The 22,373-nt window shown below is 39.4% G+C and overlaps 1 protein-coding gene and 1 long non-coding RNA gene across 5 annotated transcripts; one reads left to right on the forward strand and one right to left on the reverse strand.

Annotated features, from left to right (window-relative positions):
* Positions 1–300: 300 nt before the first annotated feature.
* LOC145437932 (uncharacterized) lies at positions 301–17,138 on the reverse strand. The gene is made up of 5 exons (XM_080315304.1): positions 17,121–17,138; positions 12,911–13,082; positions 3,583–3,685; positions 2,867–2,977; positions 301–896 (listed from the first exon to the last, which is right to left on the reverse strand). Exons 1-4 carry the CDS (start codon positions 17,136–17,138, stop codon positions 2,914–2,916), a joined length of 357 nt encoding a protein of 118 aa, XP_080171430.1. The 3' UTR covers positions 301–896; positions 2,867–2,913.
* A 1,097-nt stretch (positions 17,139–18,235) lies between these two features.
* On the forward strand, positions 18,236–22,016 carry LOC145436897 (uncharacterized). Of its 4 annotated transcripts, none has more exons than XR_013914478.1 (4): positions 18,236–18,576; positions 19,028–19,128; positions 19,328–19,420; positions 20,439–22,016. It is a non-coding gene; the product is annotated as an uncharacterized LOC145436897 (long non-coding RNA). The 4 variants fall into 3 exon arrangements; XR_013914476.1 differs by having other exon boundaries at positions 19,028–19,420; XR_013914477.1 differs by lacking the exon at positions 20,439–22,016 and having other exon boundaries at positions 19,328–20,412.
* The last annotated feature ends 357 nt before the right edge of the window (positions 22,017–22,373 follow it).

Below are 22,373 nucleotides of genomic sequence, written 5' to 3' on the forward strand. Positions count from 1 at the left end.
GTTACCTAACCTATACTCATGAGTATAGATTGTATTTTCGTTAGAGATGTGCGCTAGCTGGTTTTGGAATCCAACCGGACAGGAATCCGGTAGGTTTTTCTGAAACAGGATTTGGTCCGGGTTCGCCATTTGTGTGAGCGCTGGATCGGGATCTGGACAGAATTCTAAATTTCTAGTTAAGTTATACGTGAACGCGGACTGTCACTGTACCTCAATTTAAAAAGAATCCACGTTAAGCTCAGTGCATTGCCAAGGCTTACTTAAAAAATATCGACGTCCAGAGATATTAAAATACTCAAGTGGAAGTAGCAGTGTATATATATTCGAGGCCCAAAAGAAGTACCCTGAAAATCATAAACATATCAGCAAGTATAGTGAAATAGCTAAAACCTAGTTCAGTAACAAATTCAAAGTGTAAAAATTCAAGCTTTGGATAAATAAAACTTGGGTAGACGTGGATGTAGTCTTAAATTTAAGCATTTCAATAAGTTGGCAAAGCAAACTTGAACACTCCGAAAAGCAGGTTGAGTACTGACTGAGTACTGACCACGTCTGGCTGCGACAGGGGCGACGGATGCTCTAACTTTTTGAATCGTGATTTTAACATTAAAGACTAAACACGATACTGGATCATAATTCCGTTTTACCGACTCGGATCCGGATCGCGAAAAACCATGATCCTTACATCTCTAATGTCCGTAAGCAGGCAGTGAAATATCCTTCATATCTTGCTCGTTTTTAAACAATTTATACCCCAATTTCTTCAACACGTCACCGCATTTCTCCTGGATACTTTTCACGATTTCAAACGGGACGATATTCCTCCATTCATTGACTATTTTGAATGGGTCGCGAACCGTTCCGAAGGCATTGAGTCCCTTGAGCAACCCTTTAGCCTGTCAAACGAATATTCACTCTTACATGATGATATGAAAATAAAATGGTTTTCCGACATTAGAAGCGTACATTTTGAATCGCATCGGTCTACGGGAAATTATCCTCGCTCCTATTGAGGATTCTAATATTCTGAGTAATAAATATGCTAATAAAAGTGCATGAGCCCCATTAAATTTTCAATATTTTGTTTCAATACGTGCTCAGCGTTTCTTCCGATAAGAACACGAAATTTGCCAATGTTCATGTTACGAGTTCACTCATTACAATCCTATGCTAGGGTTGCCATACGTCCGAAATTTCCCGGACATGTCCGTAATTACACTGTTCAAACTTGCGTCCGGGACGAATTTTTAAAATATGGGTAAATGTCCGGAATTCTGAAGGTTTGACATAGTCTCATAATGCTCCCGTAAATCAACAAAATATACATGGAATATATATATATGCTACATGATATTTTTCGATTCCGCGATTTACTATCACGTTTCTTGTTTTTAATATGGGGACTACCACCCTCGCAAAAACTGCAATTTAATATAAATAATCTTCATTTACTGAAATTAGCCTGATTGCAATCGCAATTATAGGAGAACAGTATATTCCTAGATATGGTTAAGGTCGTTTAAATGCTTTATTCAACGATATTGGTTCTAAACGTGGCAGTAGTTTACCTTTATTAATGGAATAGTATATTCATATTGAAATGAACCCGAATATTTTCGGCTGACACTCGTCAGGGGTAATCGTCAGCAACTAGTAGAGAATTCGAAAGAACAGCGTATATCAACAATCGTAACACAAAATATGACGTCACCAGCACGAAATGTTGAATACGAGAGCGTTCAATGTACTATTTTTAGATGATACACGAACTCTTCTTGTTGACACAGCCTTGGCTGGTGTATTTTGATAAAAGTCGACTCCAAGGCACACAAATGAAAGTGTGAGCGACCCTTTCCGAGTATGAGAAATCTGTCGTCTCGATAATTTTTCGCACAGGCGGGATTATCCAACAAGTGTTTGCCAATTGCAGAATTTATGGCCTTTGATTGTTCCGCATCAATCTTGAGCGGGTGAGTTAAGGGTGAGCTTTTCACCTGTTCGCAAAATGTTGAACGTAATCGGCTTCCAAAATAGCCCGTGAGTAAGTCTGAGCAAAGGTGCTGACTTCTATTAGTAATCAACTCGTCAAATTTTGATCTGGGTCACGGCAATGTTCCCTCTAAGCTGCGCACATGCGCAATTGCGCAGTACTGACACGAAGTGATAACCTTTTTTCTAGTAGTAACGCACTGTTGTTCAAGGGACCGCGCTGTAAGTTGGTGAGTGTGCGCAGACTCGTCAAAAATTTGAGGAAACCACTGGATGTGGGGTTTTATGAAGCTCCGTGGTGCGCACTAGCATAAGGCTGATCAACAATCTTGTCGGTGTGACATGAACATGACTTCACGATGTACAATTACGCCTCATGTATTTTCGAAGTCATTATCGTCCACCAGCTCTACCGCTAACTCTGATCATGCGAGGGAGAGAGGATCAAACTATATAGTAATATGGAAGAACAAATATTATTGACATAAGTCATTCAAAAAAGCTAACGACCAGATGCATATAGCAAGCCCCTCAGAAGTTGCATCGATTACCCTTTGATTGGCTCGAAATCCTTGTATATTTGAGCGGAAGGGAGCTGAAAAAAATGTAGTTTCGGTCCCGGTTACACAACACACGCCCACATACTTCTGAACCTGGTTCGTGACCTCCTCTGGTCTATAAGCAAAGCCTTCTTGGTGTGACGTCATATTGGCAGACAATGTGATTATAACTCATTTTGAAATCCACTAGTAGGCGCTGAAGAGTGTCCGGAATTTGGGTCACATAAATATGGTAACCCTAGCCTATGTCTATTGTCGTACTATGCAATATAAAGAAATTATTATAACCGACATATAGAAGGCTTATAAAGCTTTACCTGTCTGGCGTCTTCGCCGTCCTTTCTAACAATTTCTTTCAAGAGAGTTATGTTTGGTTGAAGACGTTCGCGTATATTGATAGCTCTGATGGCAAAGGCAATTTCAATATTCTGAAAAATATTTATTGAAAATCAGGCAATTCAATGATAAATCAAAACCTTCATTTCAGAAGTGATTTATTGACATCAATTATCGACGTTGAATGTTGTTGATTCCCTTGTATATTTTTCGTTTTTTTTTCAATGAAAGGAACGTCGCTACAGTCATTTAAGACTGTGTTCATGACGTCCACTCACTGACATGTTATATGTGACATTAAGTGATATAGATTCTCATGTGCTTTTTTTCTTCATAGTATATATATGGGATTTCGCTAAGCGGCGAGGTTCGTAACTATGAGTCCATGAAAGGGCAATGTAGAATCTACAACTATATAATAATATTGTCCGATTTTAGGAGATGAGTCGTTACTTTTAACTCATGATCTTATTTTGTCTTGTTTCCAGCCCTCACGGCAGTTCATAATACAGCCACACGGACGATAACAACACTAATATTTGTAATTCAACTGGAAATCAGACCGTAACGAGGTTGAGGCAGTTACGAATCTTACCTATCTACGTCTATGCCTCTCCACGTCCCTAGGTGCTAACATTTGGATTAAAATGTGAGGAGAAATCAAGGTAATGAAATATAGCATGTAGCCAAAACCCACCGGAAAACCTCATTTGCTCTCTCTATCGTATTGGTCGCGAAATCTTCGTACCTCATCCTGATGTATCTTCCGTCCTCGAAGATAGAAGAATGCTTGGTCTTGCCTGAGAGTGAAATAATTGGCTATTAATGATAAGGACACACTAAATGTGTTCTAGATTTACATGAACAATCGACATAGCAGTGTTGGGATAACTCGAGTCAGACTCGAGTCAACTTTTTCGTATGTCGTGGTAGTAGTAGAACAATCTAATTGCGACGTATCTCAGTTTCTTAGACGGCTCAGTGCTTAAATTGCGCAGTGATCACCTTTACCAGCCCTCTTGTATGATTTAAACCTAACTAATATAGTTTATGCGTTTATATTCTCACGGATGTGTAGATGGTAGTGCTCTTGCATATCAATTTTTTTCAACTTCTAGAACCTTCGTATTCGATCCTCTTGACTGATGATAACAGACTGTAGCATGTATACCTATACAAATACTAACATATTTTATTAGCGGTTATACGTGTGCGTGCGCGAAACAACGCCTTTTTGCATGCATATTGAACTTTATATTCGTTATTTGATTAAAGATAAATGGTCAATTATTATTTCGTTCACGCAGCTAGAAAAATGTAATGAGAATGACTTTGAATCATCACTGATACTTCGAAAATTCAATTTGACCTAAATTGTGACTTGACTTGACTTGTTTGACTCGAGTCCCCTTCGAAAATCGATTGACTTGACTTGACTCGAGTCAAAATGTGCAATGACTCGAGATGACTCGTAACTCGAAGGTAGTAAAACTCGATCCCAACACTGCGATGTAGTACATTTGCGAACATATAAAGCAGGGGTTCTGAATCTAGGGTAAGCGAACAAAATCATTTTCTAGAACAGTCAAAATTGTCTGCGACAACAGTTTCAACGTCCTGTGACAAGCGAGAAAAAAGTTTGAGCTTATCAAGTGCAGCGTTTATTGATTAAATCTTCAAGCCATCACGCTTTTACATCGCCGTGTCACGTTACTCGGCTCGTCCACATTAACTGGAGTAAATTTCTGTTTCCCTCGTGTCGCAGGGATCAGAGTTACTACGGATAGGCTACAGTAGATCTCGGATTATCTCTGCCAGAACTAGTGTCATATGTTTGTTATAAAGGCTATACTTAATTATCGCTATTGTAATCTTCGGTGTTTTCTTATTCACAGTGATAAGCAGGCTATAGTTCATGCGACTGGTCTAGTATGATATAGTAGTATTTAGCAGTGTCAAAAGATGTATGTAGAGCAGGGGCCACCAACACGCGGCCCGAGAGGTCATATTGTGCTACCCGCGGCCTGATTTGAGATTTTTGAGATTTTTGAAGAACGCTAAGTAAAGCATTATGAAACTGCTTTTAATTTCACAATATTGCTGTTGATGTTTCAAAATATGCTATTCGTATTTGCCCAACATCACAACTCCGCACTATCTGAAACGGACCTAGAAAATGTCCTGTTTATTTGCATCTTCCTGGGATTGGGAAAGTGTCCAACAGGTTTGAAAAACAAATTAAATCGTCAGTGAGGCATTGTTTTTCACAAGTAGACCGCAGATAATCTCCATGACGAAATCTCTGATGCCTGCAACGCAAAAGGATGTGCTAACTGCGACCAATGTTCCCTCTAAGCTGCGCACGTGCGCAAATGCGCAGTGCTGACACGTTCTCTGCGCGACGAAAATCTAATTTGCGCACAAAAAATCCGAGATGATGACATTTTTTAGTCGTTACGCACTGTTGTCCAAGGGTCTGCGCAGTAAGTTAGTGAGTCTGCGCAGACTCGTCAAAAATTAGAGGGAACATTGCCTTCGACCAATCAAAGCAGCATAATATATGAATACACGGGCCGATGTGATAGTCGGTATGTAGGTCGCACGTCTCAGCGCTTGCAGCAAAGAATTCGCCAGCATGTCCCACGGAAAATTAGAATACCTAATGTCTCTCAAACTCTCTCATCGCAGTCTGTTGACACACTGCGTGATTGTGATCAAGTTACTGCTTGTAACTCGGCTATTCGACAGCATCTCTTATCCCCTCCAGAATGTGCTGATCATTACAATGACAGTCAATTTTCTATAGTTGCTCGCGGCCGTTCTCTTTTTCATGTGAAGGTCCTGGAATCTACGATTATAAAGCTGCGAAAGCCTATTCTCTGTCGCCAGAAGGAACGCCTCTACACCCTTGGAATATTTCACTTATGTTCAGTGGCGGCTCGTGACAATATCGGGCGGTGGGGCAAGGGCTGCGAGCGACTTTTATCAACATGACGTCACAATGGCGTTTTCCAACGTTAAAAAGTAACTTTAATATGATGGTCACATGAATTTCCCGACAACAGTGATTTTAACGTAGGTGCCGCGAGAGGTTTGCCGGTGAGCCGTGACTTGAAGTGTGGTAACAAATGTTTTATTCATTTTTTTTAATCAAAGGATTATTTTACATAATGTACGTGAACTAAGAATCGTCCCTATGCCACGAATCAATTATCAGGTCATCCTAAGTAGCATGCGTTATGATTTCATGGTAGAGTTAGAGATTACGCAAATCGATAGGCCGTCCGAAAGTGTTTCGTACACGATCCTGGTGTGTTACGACCACTGAGCTGGTGGTTACGAGTTACGAACAGGTGATAGGCAACCAAAGCGGAGGTACCCGGCGTACGATTGGATCAATGGACTGGACAATTTCTAGACCTTTAATTTTCGCTCTAAAGGCAACTGCGTAAACTAGCCTACATACGGAGCAAAGATTCAATACGATTCATGTTCGCACTTGACTTGACCAGACTAATTCCAATGACTAGAACTCGAGAGATTGCGTAAGCCTAACTGCAAAGGTCAACGACTTCGCACACATACGCAATTGTTATCTCATAGATTGGGCCTGTCATATTGAATCCAGAACATCAATTTGAATGGTCTTTGAAGAACTAAGGACAGCAGCCTCGGAACTTCGGTCTCGGAACAACATAGTACATTTTGGCCTTGAAACTGGAGATTGTGACGCAACACATACGGCTTACTGTCTATAAGTCTGCTGCGAAATAGCCGTTGGAAAATATATTAATCAATAAATACATGAATGAAAGCCGTAAACTTAGCATACTGTTACATGAAATCATCGAGAAGTAGCATTCGCAATCTCATAACCCATTCCGGCATGGTACACTGTCAAAATCAATACAAACAGACGAACACCGAACTTTGAGTAAAATAGATCTAGGAATAGGCTGATCGAATGATCAGCTGTTAGCCGACATCGAAAATGAAATAGCTATCGCATTTGACAGGGGATTGTAAGCAAATGATTTGAAGGCCACAATTTCACAGTGAAATGCACATTGGCGAACATAAAATTATGTGAATATTTGAATGCAAACCGAGAAACTTAGTTAGCTGTTTCATGCGATCATCGAGATATACCATTGGAAATATCGTCACCGATCTCGTTATGGAACGCAGACTAGATTAGCACAGACAGACACCGGCTTTTGCGTGAGATCCGCAATGATGTGGGTAGGCTAAGTATCAGATCAGCGCGCATCTCTACCATACTCGACCTCGAAAACGAAATAACTGCCTCAATCATTGAGCGTCAACTTTAAGACTTGGCACCGCGTTCGATACTAAAATCAAGACATACCGTGCAAAAGCTCATGACAGATCTAGGTATGGAACATCGTTAAAATCAATAGAGACCAATAACGGCTTTTGCGTAAATCTGTTAGCGATAAATGAAGAGTCAGCTCTCACTCGACTTTGGAAACGAAATTACCACCCACATAGTTCAGTGACAAACTTAAAACTTGTTCGGTCGATACTAACATTAAGACTTACTGTGCCAAATGTCATGACCGATCTCGGTATGGAACGTCAAAATCAATGGAGACCAATGCCGGCTTTTGAGTAAAATCTGTTTGCTGTACAATGTACATGATAGATCAGCACACACTGAACTTCGGAAACGAAATTACTACCCTTATCTTTAAGTAGCAAGCCTGAAACTCGGAGCAGTGCTAAATACTACCTTCACGACATATCATACCAAGTTTCAAGAATTATCATGGTGCGAAACACCGTCAAAATCGACATATACCAGCAAAGGTCGACTCAACGCATATCATGGTAACCGAGTTCAGATATAGATACGATTGTTACATCACACCTTAAGGGCGACAGGCATAGTTGCCCCACTTGCTCGGCCATTTTACGAATAAGAGAGAGTAAATCACCGTTTCTTTATTGTGCGCGGCTTTGAGAGAATAGATAGTGAAAGCTTGTTATGAGCGCTACCGGGGCAAGCCCCGGCTAGGCATTCACAAAGCGAAAACACAGAAGAGAATTCGATTTTCGCAGAGACTTCGCTATGTATGGGCAATTGGGCATTTGTTAGCGAAAGCACAAGAATAATGCGGGTTTCGCTGTGATCTCGGTATATACTGATTGCTGTGCGTCTATAAATGGTTAAATTGTTATTGAACAGAATTTTAGGTGGGGCAATGCCCCAGTTGCCCTATAGGACGAGCCGCCACTGCTTATGTTGTGTGTTGTCGTTATCGGTTATTTATAACCGAATATGTACTCTTTAACGTTTGTTTTGTATCGTTACTACCGTATCTTGTAGGGTTGGTGTGAACCTTATGACGTCATATTGCTAATTCTGACCCTACATTTCAGTGAAGAGATATCTATTGATGTACAAGCAGTGGCGGCTCGTGACAATATCGGGTGGTGGGGCAAGGGCTGCGAGCGACTTTTATCAATATGACGTCACAATGGCGTTTTCCAACGTAAAAAAGTTACTTTAATATGATGGTCACATGAATTTCCCGACAACAGTGATTTTAACGTAGGTGCCGCGAGAGGTTTGCCGGTGAGCCGTGACTTGAAGTGTGGTAACAAATGTTTTATTCATTTTTTTAATCAAAGGATTATTTTACATAATGTACGTGAACTAATATTCGTCCCTATTCCACGAATCAATTATCTGGTCATCCTTAGTAGCATGCGTTATGATTTCATGGTAGAGTTAGAGATTACGCAAATCGATAGGCCGTCCGAAACTGTTTCGTACACGATCCTGGTGTGTTACGACCACTGAGCTGGTGGTTACGAGTTACGACCAGGTGATAGGCAACCAAAGCGGAGGTACCCGGCGTACGATTGGATCAATGGACTGGACAATTTCTATCATCATCATCATTGGTTTATTAGCAATTTTATCAGTTCAATACACCACAAAAATGCGATACAATGAAAAGACAGGAATATGTCGAAGCGACAAGGAGTAGTCTTCTAGACCTTTAATTTTCGCTCTAAAGGCAACTGCGTAAACTAGCCTACGTACGGAGCAAAGATTCAATACGATTCATGTTCGCACTTGACTTGACCAGACTAATTCCAATGACTAGAACTCGAGAGATTGCGTAAGCCTAACTGCAAAGGTCAACGACTTCGGACACATACGCAATTGTTATCTCATAGATTGGGCCTGTCATATTGAATCCAGAACATCAATTTGAATGGTCTTTGAAGAACTAAGGACAGCAGCCTCGGAACTTCGGTCTCGGAACAACATAGTACATTTTGGCCTTGAAACTGGAGATTGTGACGCAACACATACGGCTTACTGTCTGCTGCCAAATCGCCGTTGGAAAATATATTAATCAATAAATACATGAATGAAAGCCGTAAACTTAGCATACTGTTACATGAAATCATCGAGAAGTAGCATTCGCAATCTCATAACCCATTCCGGCATGGTACACTGTCAAAATCAATACAAACAGACGAACACCGAACTTTGAGTAAAATAGATCGAGGAATAGGCTGATCGAATGATCAGCTGATAGCCGACATCGAAAATGAAATAAGGTAAAATAACTATCGCATTTGACGATTGTAAGCAAATGGTTTGAAGGCCACAATTTCACAGTGAAATGCACATTGGCGAACATAAAATTATGTGAATATTTGAATGCAAACCGAGAATCTTAGTTAGCTGTTTCATGCGATCATCGAGATATACCATTGGAAATATCATCACCGATCTCGTTATGGAACGCAGACTAGATTAGCACAGACAGACACCGGCTTTTCCGTGAGATCCGCAATGATGTAGGTAGGCTAAGTATCAGATCAGCGCGCATCTCTACCATACTCGACCTCGAAAACGAAATAACTGCCTCAATCATTGAGCGTCAACTTTAAGACTTGGCACCGCGTTCGATACTAAAATCAAGACATACCGTGCAAAAGCTCATGACAGATCTAGGTATGGAACATCGTTAAAATCAATAGAGACCAATAACGGCTTTTGCGTAAATCTGTTAGCGATAAATGAAGAGTCAGCTCTCACTCGACTTTGGAAACGAAATTACCACCCACATAGTTCAGTGACAAACTTAAAACTTATTACAGCGGTCGATACTAACATTAAGACTTACTGTGCCACATATCATGACCGATCTCGGTATGGAACATCGTCAAAATCAATGGAGACCAATACCGGCTTTTGAGTAAAATCTGTTTGCTGTACAATGTACATGATAGATCAGCACACACTGAATTTCGGAAACGAAATTACCACCCTTATCTTTGAGTAGCAAGCCTGAAACTCGGAGCAGTGCTAAATACTACCTTCACGACATATCGTACCAAGTTTCAAGAATTATCATGGTGCGAAACACCGTCAAAATCGACATATACCAGCAAAGGTCGAGTCAACGCATATCACGTTAACCGAGTTCAGATATAGATACGATTGTTGCATCACACCTTAAGGGCGACAGGCATAGTTGCCCCACTTGCTCGGCCATTTTACGAATAGGAGAGAGTAAATCACCGTTTCTTTATTGTGCGCGGCTTTGAGAGAATAGATAGTGAAAGCATAGTGTCCTATATGGTGTCGACACAAGCAAATCGCACGGTTCAATGAAATTGTATCACGTCACAGTTTCCATTTGGCTACAGGCAATTTGACGGTGATTTTTGACCGACTTGCCGAGCATCAAATTTGATAAAACGGGTATCAATCGAAAGCTGCCGCCGTACTGATTACGAAAATATAAATTTTATTCCGCTCGCGGCCCTGGAACCCCCACAATCAGCCTCTAATTTTTCATTGTTATGGAGATTGGCATTGGGACGCAACAATGCTGTCTAGCGAAACGAGACAGGTGCTCGAGAAAAAAGGAGCCAGACAGTATTGTTGCGTCTGTCGTTTCGCCAGACAGCATTGTTGCGTCCCAATGCCAATCTCCATAACAATGAAAAATTAGAGGCTGATTGTGGGGGTTCCAGGGCCGCGAGCGGAATAAAATTTATATTTTCGTAATCAGTACGGCGGCAGCTTTCGATTGATACCCGTTTTATCAAATTTGATGCTCGGCAAGTCGGTCAAAAATCACCGTCAAATTGCCTGTAGCCAAATGGAAACTGTGACGTGATACAATTTCATTGAACCGTGCGATTTGCTTGTGTCGACACCATATAGGACACTATGGTGAAAGCTTGTTATGAGCGCTACCGGGGCAAGCCCCGGCTAGGCATTCACAAAGCGAAAACACAGAGGAGAATTCGATTTTCGCAGAGACTTCGCTATGTATGGGCATTTGTTAGCGAAAGCACAAGAATAATGCGGGTTTCGCCGTGATCTCGGTATATACTGATTGCTGTGCGTCTATAAATGGTTAAATTGTTATTGAACAGAATTTTAGGTGGGGCAATGCCCCAGTTGCCCTATATGACGAGCCGCCACTGTGTACAAGATACCAAGCGCCGAGTCGGGCCACATAATGTCACATACTGACTTTTTAAACGTCGCCAAATGTATCAACTGCGAAGCAATCAAATGATATAATTATCCCGTAAAATCAATATCTTCCGTCACTTTGTCAACATTTCGACGAGGACTTGCATGGGAATATAATCATACGCCTTAACCGTCATAGGCGAGACCGGACAATGTATTCGGCGTTTGAGTGTTCCCACGTTAGTATTAAGCAGAGTGTAAACGGGTTTTACCCCATCAACAAGTTATACAGAGACGCGTAGAAACGGGTTTATGGCTTCCCCACACGGTCAAGCTTTACCAGCAGATCGTCTTTCAGCTAGTACCGTGTCTCGCTAGCCCCAATATCGAATCCTAGTCGCTGAAAAGCGTTGACAGGTATCGTGCGCTGCTCAGAGTTCACAATAAAATGAATTTGATGATCATAATATTTTTTACTGTATTTGTATTCCTTAAATAAAATATTACTTCTTTTGTGATAACTATGCCCATCGCCTATCTTAAAGAGCACAGCGTTATACTGACGAAAAGGTTTAAAACGCGGTTGCTTAAATGTGTGACTGTGTGGCATATTTAATATCTATATTAATCTCGCACGGCACGAGGCCACTACGAAATTTGAAAAGTGCCCCGTGACCCGTTTTTAGTTTGCAACCCCTGATGTAGAGTATGTTATCCTCCCACTCCACTTACAGCTGTGACTTGTAAGCAAGGTTTTCACGCATATGCAATAGCCGAGTATGTGCCGTTGAAAGTAGGCCTAATTTACCCTTCACGGGGATAAATATTTTAACAATCCTATAATAGATTTACTAGTGTCTGGTACCGCCAATATCCCGCAAGTGGACTCAAAGTAACTATGTACATTGATACATTTGGTAAAATCATCTTTGCGTAAAATTTTTATGTATTTTCAACCATATTTTGGCCATGTTTAACTTCGAAACAATGTTGTACACATAAAAATGGCACTGATATGGTCGATGAAAATGAAAATTCTACAAACACTTCATTTTCCATCAATTTGAAAAATGGACACAAGGTTAGTGATTCCACCGCGACGCATTGCAGTGTGATGATGTTTGAAAGAAAAAATGCATACTTTGTAGTGATCCGACTTCCAGTTGCGCACACATTATGCAACAATATTAAACGCAATAACGGACATATCTCGTGACGTACACTCTTACCGAAAAAATCGTGTATTCACACCAGTGTACACCAGTGAATGTATACCCGTAGTAGGCTACATGAAACCAGAACATACCTCAGACTTACAGCACGGTATAAATCAAACGCAACATTTGAATGCCAATGATGCTTGCACGTAGCGCCGCAGGACTGCATGCACACTGCACGCTGGCACGTATAGGATTTATGTCCGCGATATAACTCTGAGCTAGGTTCTGTCTTCGTATACTGTCCTTAGGTGTGAATACGAACTTTCTTCGCTCAGAGTGTATAACAAATACTTATTATCCGCGAGAGTCAATAAACATATTCCGACCTCGCACAACGCTGTCAAAGTAGTCGACATTTTGTTTTTGACGGCTGCAAAACACACTTAAGATACCCTCCTTGATTCCTTGCAATTTTGATCTGCCCGCAATTTTGATATTGGATGATGCTATCGACCTGCAAAATGAGACCGAAATATAACACCTAGGGCAATTTTTTACCTAAAAACGGAAGATTTTGACCTAAAAAATCAAAATTTAGGCATTTGACTTCAAAATACTCAATTTAGACCAAATTTCGACCTACACTGTTAAAAATATTCTATGCCAAATTACTGGTCTGGTCCTGGCAGCAGTTTTACGACTCTGAGACCGGTAAATTTGAAAAATATTTTCCCGTAAATATTATTGACCGTAATTTATTTTTACAAAGACTGACTGTTAAAATTTTTACGGAAAATTCCCGTTACCTGATGTAACGGAAAACGGCTGTAATACCAAGTTACTGGTCTGGTCCAGTGCAGCAGTTTTACGCTGAGACCAGTAAATTCGAAATAACTCTCCCCGTAATATCATTTTACATATGCTGACCGTAGGAAATTTTACAGAAAATTTCCGTAACTAAAGGTAACAGAAATCTGCTGTAATATCAATATACTCGTCTGGTCCCTTGCAGCAGTTTTACGTTCCTGAGACCAGTAGATTTGAATCAGGTTTATTTGGTGCGGGAACACGTAAAAAAAAGTAAGTGTGGATAATGACGAAAATCCAAGTCTTTCTTGTGGAGATCATCAGTCAGCAACTGCCTGAATGAAGAGGGCTTCATCAAAACTTCAGCAGCAGTTGAATGACTGTACTTTGGGCCATGCTCTTTTGTAGGTTCTTCTATAATCTGAACAAAGATTATGCTGTCATCAACACAGTTACAATTTGGAAACTTTGAGACGCTATAGTATGATATACTGCGACTTTTCATATTCTTGTCAATTTCTCGAATAATGATGGCCTAGGATAGCGGTGTCGAACATAAGGCCAGCAGGCCGCATGCGGCCTGCGAAGCAATTCTTAGTAGTTTGAAAAACCCCTGTATTACCCAGCACATTTTCTAACAAATGTTGAGATAATGTTGCAAGAAATACTTCCCGCAAGGCCACAAATGTCAAGATCATAGACCGTGATATAATTATCCGACAGTGGTGTTATGGTTTTACTCTAGTCATCATCAGGAACAAGTTGCTGATACTGACATCCAATTCCCAAAACTCCAAAAAGTGCACACTGAGTTCATATTTTTATGAAGAAATGAGCCAAAAAGTAGTTATTCGTGAAGTGAAAAAAAACTGTTATATGCAGGTCGCATGGAGAATATAATAGTTATAAAAAATACAATTCAAATATATTTGGTCGCACTGCTGTATCACTTCTACTCAAAGGCCCCAGACAGACAGAGAAACCCGAATGACGATTAATAATGAGCCAAATTCTAACGTCTGGTTTACAATTAAATCACTTGTGTTCCTCAAAGCGCATACGATGAGTTAACGGCAGTTTACGATTAAAACAAAGGGAGCATACAAATATGTCAGCTTATTCCGTGGTTAGAGTCAGTGTTTAAGCGGTTGAATTCAAACGATCAATCTTTGAATTTTTGCCAAACTTCCGTTGTTTGCGAGTAAAGGTGCTGCTAGAATATATCCATATGATATGATCGTGAATGTTATGTAATATACCAAAATGTATACAGGATTGATAATAAACTATTCAAGCGAAAAGTAAGGTCGGGCGTTTTGATGTACCGTAACATTTTGGAATGATTTGACTGATCCGGCCCGCGAGCGGTTTGAAAGTTTGAATCTGGCCAGCGACGCAAGTTGAGTTTGGCCTAGGACTTCGTACCTGAATTATCTTTTCCAGCGTGATTGCAAACTTTTCTGGCAATACTCTGTATTTCGCACGGCATCGTGCTAGAAGCGAGAGGCGAAATGATTCCTTTCTATCACATAAGCATTCGACGTCATGATTCATAATGCCATAACGCTTCCATTTTCGTGTAGTTCAATGTCCGAAAATGTAATACATTCTTATAAGCCATAGCTTCTGTTCACCATTAAACTGTAACGAAAATACATACGTCTTCAGAAACAGGACTGAGAATAACTTGCCAGATTTGAGCTCGGATACTGCTATACCTACAATATCTGCTATCAACACCTGCAATATTCTAAAGCTAGAGTTAAGCTGTGGCTTCGAAACCCTCAATATCTTACAGCATGGAAAACTGAATTCATTCAGTTTTCCATGCTTACAGCAACGCATCTTGTTATTATCCAATACGAAAACATCGCGTCGATATAATATCTGTCTCGGAACATTCAGCCGCACGTGCTCAGGCTCAGATATGTCTGACGTCTGACGCCACTATGTCTGGAATATGTATGACGTCACAATGTACTGTTCGCTCGAGCAGCTACGAATTCATGATCAAACAATTCACAAGGCCATTCGCAGGAAAAAGGTAAAGGACGTCTACTACTCTCGTCTCAATGGCAAAGGAGCATGGCGGCTAAACACCAGCTCCAGTGTTTCGATATATAGTTTGCATCACACATGCGTTAAGGAGTCTACAATGGTGGCAGAACTGGTCCAACAGATAATTACACAAAATATCATACCTGCAGTAAAACTACATAACATACCAAATTCGCTTGCCATGCTACTATTGCTAGACCTTGATGTCTCAAAGGATACTATTTATAAAGCGATATAAACGATGGTATCTGCAATGCCCAAATGTTCGGATACCATTCACCGATTAGCAATCAGCACGGCCATCGATGTCGTAATTTGGTTGATGATTGAAACATGATGTAATTACGAAAATCATATATATATATTATATATGTCCATAAGACCGTAAGCGTGTAAAATGATCGAATTGTGAGTTCAATAGCAATGTTGCAAATAATGATTATCCAGTAAATCGCTTTTACGAATGCAAAAGTAAATCCGGAATACTTATTATCCAGTAAATTGCTTTTACAAATCCAAAAGTAAATCTGAAATACTGGTTATCCCGTAAATTGCTTCTACGAATTCAATCTGTAATTTTTTTACCCTCTAAAAACAAGTAAATTGACTTTTGACGTGCCCGTATATTAATTTAACGGGCATTTACCGTTAATATAACTGACGGGACAAATTTACCGGTATAATTTGGGTAAATCTACGAATATTTCTAAGAGTGTAGGCCGCGGGCCGCTGGCCCCAGGCTGATATTACCCAGCGCATCGTGGGCATAAAAAAACAAGGTGCGTAGCCAGTGAGTTTCTCATTTATAACTACAAATCCCGTCCTTTTGAAATGCCAATTCACTAATTCGTATATCGATGCTGCGTACCGCAAATTAGCGAGAATCAGTTGCATGCGAAATGGGTCATCGATATTTCATGTGCACTATCGTTGGTGGGTTTGATATAGCGCGTCCGCATGCAGGCCTGCTACCGTCTGCAGGAACACTTTCGCCAAACAGTAACAATCTCTGAGTGTAACATTGTTTTTCTTAATGTATCTTTTTGATTAAAACTTATGCCCGCGTCTGAACTAATTGTGCTCGTTACCATTGCCGAATCTGGGTATTTAGGTATGACTAGCGCAACCTGCACCCTGCTGATTTCAGCAAACTAACGATCCTTATTAGATGTACAGATTCGACCTCATCGTTAGAAACGTAGATTTTATCACGCGCTCTGAGAAACACCATCTCCTATCGCGTTTTGACGACCAAATATACGTCCGCCTTCTACAAATTAAAGTACATCATTTGAATCGATGAGGGCCGCAAGCCCCGTTTAAATATTGTGTGAACCATTTTTGTGATAATCATTCTCGGAGCGCAAAGTTGAACAGTGTCTTATTGTGTGTGCCGGCTAGTTGCAATTTATTCCAGTGCCCATAATATTAATCCAATTATCCTTTGCGAACGTAAATCGGGAAATGCAGCAATGCAGTCAAAATCTATGTTCGGATCGAATACAATCAACATTTGTGCTGCTGAGAAGCTGAGGTAATTCAACGCCCTACAGTGCACAGTTGCAGTATTTCCCGATCAACTTATGCAAAGGGATGGATTTTTTCAACAATATTGGTGCCTGTACTTGCATATACTGCATATTATCCTATCTCACCAGACGTGATCAGATTTGCCAGATGGAATTGATGACTTCGAAAATTCACGGCATGCAATTGTACAGTAAATCTTACGCAACTTTGGTACACCATGTTATTTCGCCATTCCCAGAAAATATTGCGCTATTGAAATTATATCAGTATCGCTCACGTGTACACTCTAAATCGAAAGCATCGATTTAGACACAAAATTGTGCATTCAAAGATGCAATATGGGACAAACACATAAAGTCGACCCAAATCTTTCGCCGCAGTGGTGTCATAATATGTGCAAGCCCACACTTCATCAGATAAAGTTACGAAATATGTGCTTCTGCTCACATCTTATCATCTGTCGCCGGCTTTGATCACTATGAAAGAGTTTACGTATACATTTTAATAGTCCGGTAAGTTGCCGCAAGAGTTGTGAGATCAGTAAGATTGAGGGGGATTGTGAGGTCGACGCTGGAAACGCTGCTGGAACTTATCGTAATGTCACTGGTAAATGACCAGATCATCCAAGGTAAGGTACGGTACGGGTACACTCGAGTGCCGATCATGACGTCATCGGTAAACCAATGACCCTGGGGTCCGTTTGCTCCCGCTGGGTTATTTGCAGGGGAGGTATTAAGCTGCAAGATATAGATTCTCAAATGATGCAGCATTTCTATTATAGATGTTGAACGGTATTAACGACTCTGGTGTGAGTAATGCGTGTATTTAGCCCCGTTTACATATAGCTCAGAAGCAATGTTCCCTCTAATTTTGACGAGTCTGCAGCAAGCGCTCACCTACTCACTGCGCGGTCCCTTGGACAACAGTGCGTAACCACTAAAAAAAGGTCATCTCTTCGGATTTTTTGTGCACAACTTATATTTTATGTGAGCAAACACCTGTCAGCTCAAAGCAATTGCACACGTGCGTACCTAAGAGGGCACATTGCTCAGGAGCCATGAAGTGGACTGCTGTTTCATCACTGTCGCTCCATTATTTTAGTGTGTCTCTTTCTTGCATTTACTAGGTTTTGTTAACGTTTCTCTTCTCATTTTATTTACCTACCAAACTGGCAGAAGAAATTGATCATTTCAACCCAATTATATATATCATTGTTACAACCACATGCTTGTCTGACTTGACTATGACTTCCATTATATATTTCCCCATTATTGATCAGCAGTATAGCAATCAAGAAATAATCAATCTATCAATCAATCATTGTCATCACCATGTAATTTTGAAGTACGTTGTTTAGGAATCTTTAGTGTTACCTGGCTATTATCAGTGCATTCTGCTTTTGACAGTTGACTGAATAAACATCTACATATTTCTCTATTGCTATCCCTCTCTCTCCCTCTCATTCACGCTTCACATCTCTCGGTAACGGCGGGAACTCAGTCAGGGTCAAATGTCATCGGTAAACGGAGCGATAAGTCGCATTACAATGACTTTGTGGATGTGGATGAACGTGTCGCTAATCTCATCATAGCGGAAGGAATGGAGAAGATGTTGATTGCGCACGGCATTACGAGAGAACACATTGCTTTAATTGAAGGTAATTCGTTCAAGAATATCAACATGCGATATGTTATGATTACCGGTATGTTGTCAAGAGGGTTCCTACAGCAAGCAGCAGTGTGAGAAATATTAGTAGATTGCCTTTTAGATCAACTTGCAGTAGCATCGAAACTGAGTTTCAGAATGTCAGTTAATCCTCTAACTTGATGCAATGTGGGTTTACAACTAGAATTCTTGACCAAGTTATAGACATCTTGCTTTGCAGTTAACTCACTTGTTTTTCCAATTACATGACATTTTCATTGATTGAAAACATAACATTTCTTTCATGAACCTATTATAATAATTATTGTTAATATTATCCAGTGAGATAAATCTTATTATATTCATATCAAGTTCCCTCTATATAACACATAGAAGTGTGTGTGCAGTGCATGCTTAACTCACTACATAGCTGCTTTTATAGTAACACTTTGCCTTTGTAATAGATCAGAGCGGGGTTTCAAATGGTCGTTCCGAGGAGTGTCGAAGCGAAATACTTACTACTCATGTCGAAATATTTGAAGTAGAGCTAGAGACAGATGAAGAGGTTAGTATTATTCAACTATTCTAGAATGAATTTATTAGTTGGGATAATCCTGTTTATTTTTGTTGCAATTTTATATATTAAATATGGTTGTGGCAGAACTCTTGCCTTCATATCAACCGGAATTCAATAAGTGGAATGTCCTTCAACCAAATCTTCTGCATTATTTGTATTTATCAGTATATTTATTTGTGGGGAAAAGAAGCCGCTGCGGTTATTCTCCTGATGGAGTTACGAAATGCAGTAACTGAAAAGAGAATCACTACAGGATTTGAGGGCGATAACGCTTTATCAGGTGAGTTGCAGGATTTGCTGCTTGCTTAACCTGGAACTGTGTGAACAATGAACATAGATGTACCATAACGTCCTGATTTGTCAGATTTGTACTGATTTCGACTCTTGTCCTGATTTTTCGGCAAACATTGTTCGGCGTTTTCCGTAACACCTTGGACGTTTTGCATGCCACTATCTGGCACAAGTTCGAACTTAACAGACCGTCACAAAAGTACAGCTAGTTGTTTGAAAATTTTATGGCTTAACATGCGCGCCTGTAGAGTTGGTTCTAATTCGGGGGTCTGTCAATTTCCAAGTTGCGCCACAAACATGTGTTCTAATTCAGGGTCTGTTGAGCTCAGACGTGTGCCGCCAAAATGTTGCACAATTGTTTTTGGGTGCTGAAAATATGGTAGGCCTATGTTTTGATTGACGCTTTTTACGTTATGACGGTGCAATAAACTCGAACTGAAAAAAGGCCTCCAAAAATAAATGTTTACTAAATGCTATTCAATTACATCATTCTTTTTGATAATGCTAAATCTAAGTTAGAATGAGCTGGTGTAAATTCGTTTTCGTCCCACACCATGGAAAATCATTTCTGCTGCTAATGTAATTTTTGGTTTTCCTGACTTCGAGTCCATAAGGATGGCTACCATGGATATAGTGCATAGAATCAGTGAATGTGAACATAATACTTGTGCCGTTCCAAAAGGAACCTGTATGATGGTATACTGATCAAATCTGAATGGATCATTAAAGGTTAGTAAACTTATGATTATGTGGAAAAACCCATACATGTCGACGACTAGACAGCATATCGTGACGACAGAATTTGCTATCACTTGTTTCCATGAGTTATGCTTGTTAAACCATATTGACAAAAACCTATATTGACCTATTCAGCTCTATTTTTATTCAATATTCATTATGCAGAAGTCCCATGAAGGCATTTCTACGTAATCTAAATATTATGCTTTCAATTCACCCAGGGATTATTGGCAATATAATTTTACTTAACATGTTTCTTTCAATTCCAGGCCCATTCAGTCCAATTAACGGCCACAAAGCTGACATCTCGTACCAGCGCATCAGGAAAATGGTGACCTGCAGTCATGGATCGTGGCGAATGGCTTCCGCATAAAGGGATCGTCTCACAATAAAGCGAAACCATTTGAGATGGTGCTGGATCTTCTCGCGTGTTATGTTTGTGACCCCCCATATCCAAAAGTTTTCTAGATACTGTCAATTTTACAGTATATCCTGATTGGAGACAAAAATTTGGGTTTCGATCAAACAAGCTTCTCTGTTTTATGAACAGATTTCAGAGATCCCAGTAATGATTTTGATTTCGTTTGCTGACTTGGACAACTATACTAATTCTAATACTACTAATTCTAGTACTAGTCTAGTTGTCTAATTAGAGTGAAAAAAATGTGTAGCTAAAATTCTGATTATACTCTAATTTTAAAAAAAAAACTAGCTATAATTTTAATTCGTGAAGTGCTTCGTCTCTCTCATTCGAATCTAATTTGTGAAAACAACTGAACCTATAATTCTAATTGTACTCTAATTTGGAAAAACAGTGCAGCTATAGTTCTAATTCTACTCTATAATTTGAAAAAAACGAGCTACAAATCTAATTCTACTCTAATTTGGAAAAAGCTGTGTAGCTATAAATTCTGATGCTACTCTAATTTGTGAAATGTTTCTTTGCTCTCAATTGAATCTACTTTAGAAAACAACTAACGCATAGCTATATTTCTAATTCTACTCTAATTTGAAATAAAAACTACCTCTAATTGGATTCTAGTCTAATTCAGAAAATATACTGCAGTAATTATTCTGATTCTACTCCAATTTTTCAAATGTTACTTTGCTTTGATTGGAATCTAATTTGTGATAACATCTGTGTCGTTATAATTCTACTCCAATTTGGGAAATGTTTTTTTGATCTAATTAGAATCTAATTTGTGAAAACAACTGTGTTACCATAATTCTAATTCTACTCAAATTTTTGAAATGTTTTTTTTGCTCTAATTAGAATCTAATTTGTGATAACAACTGTGTCGCTATGATTCTAATTCTACTCCAATTTGGGAAATATTTTTGCGTCAATTAGAATGTATTTTGTGAAAACAACTGTGTTGCTATGATTGTAATTCTACTCCCATTTTTGAAATGTTTTTGCACTAATTAGAATCTAATTTGTGATAACAACTGTGTCGCTATGACTTTAATTCTACTCCAATTTGGTAAATATTTTTTGCACTAATTAGAATCTAATTTGTGAAAACAACTGTGTTGCTATGATTGTAGTTCTACTCAAATTTGGGAAATGGTTTTTGCACTAATTAAAATCTAGTTTGTGAAAACAACTGTGTTGCTATGATTGTAATTCTACTCCAATTTGTGAAATGATTCTTTGCTCTAATTTGAATCTAATTTGTGAAAACAACTGTGTTACCATAATTCTAATTCTACTCCAATTTTTGAAATGTGATCCAATTTGTGATAACAACTGTGTCGCTATGATTCTAATTCTATCCCAATTTGTGAAATGTTTCTTTGCTCTGATTCAAGTGTAATTTGTGGTTGCAACTGTGTCGCTATAACTCTAATTCCATACAAATTTGTGAAATGTTTCTTTGCTCTAGTTAGAAACTGAAAACAACCGTGTCGCTAGGATTGTAATTCTACTCCAATTTTTGAAATGTTTTTTGCTCTGATTGGAATCTAATTTGTGATAACAACTGTGTCGCTATAATTATAATTCCATACCAATTTGTGAAATGTTTCTTTGCTCTGATTAGAAACTAATTATTGAAAACAACCGTGTCGCTAGGATTGTAATTCTACTCTAATTTTTGAAATGTTTTTTGCTGTAATTAGAATCTAATTTGTGATAACAACTGTGTCGCTATAATTCTAATTCCATACCAATTTGTGAAATGCTTCTTTGCTCTAATTAGAAT

The sequence above is a fragment of the Botryllus schlosseri genome, chromosome 4 (assembly GCF_051294905.1).
Source record: "Botryllus schlosseri isolate E-star chromosome 4, Bs_hap1, whole genome shotgun sequence".
In the NCBI taxonomy this organism is placed as follows: domain Eukaryota; kingdom Metazoa; phylum Chordata; class Ascidiacea; order Stolidobranchia; family Styelidae; genus Botryllus; species Botryllus schlosseri.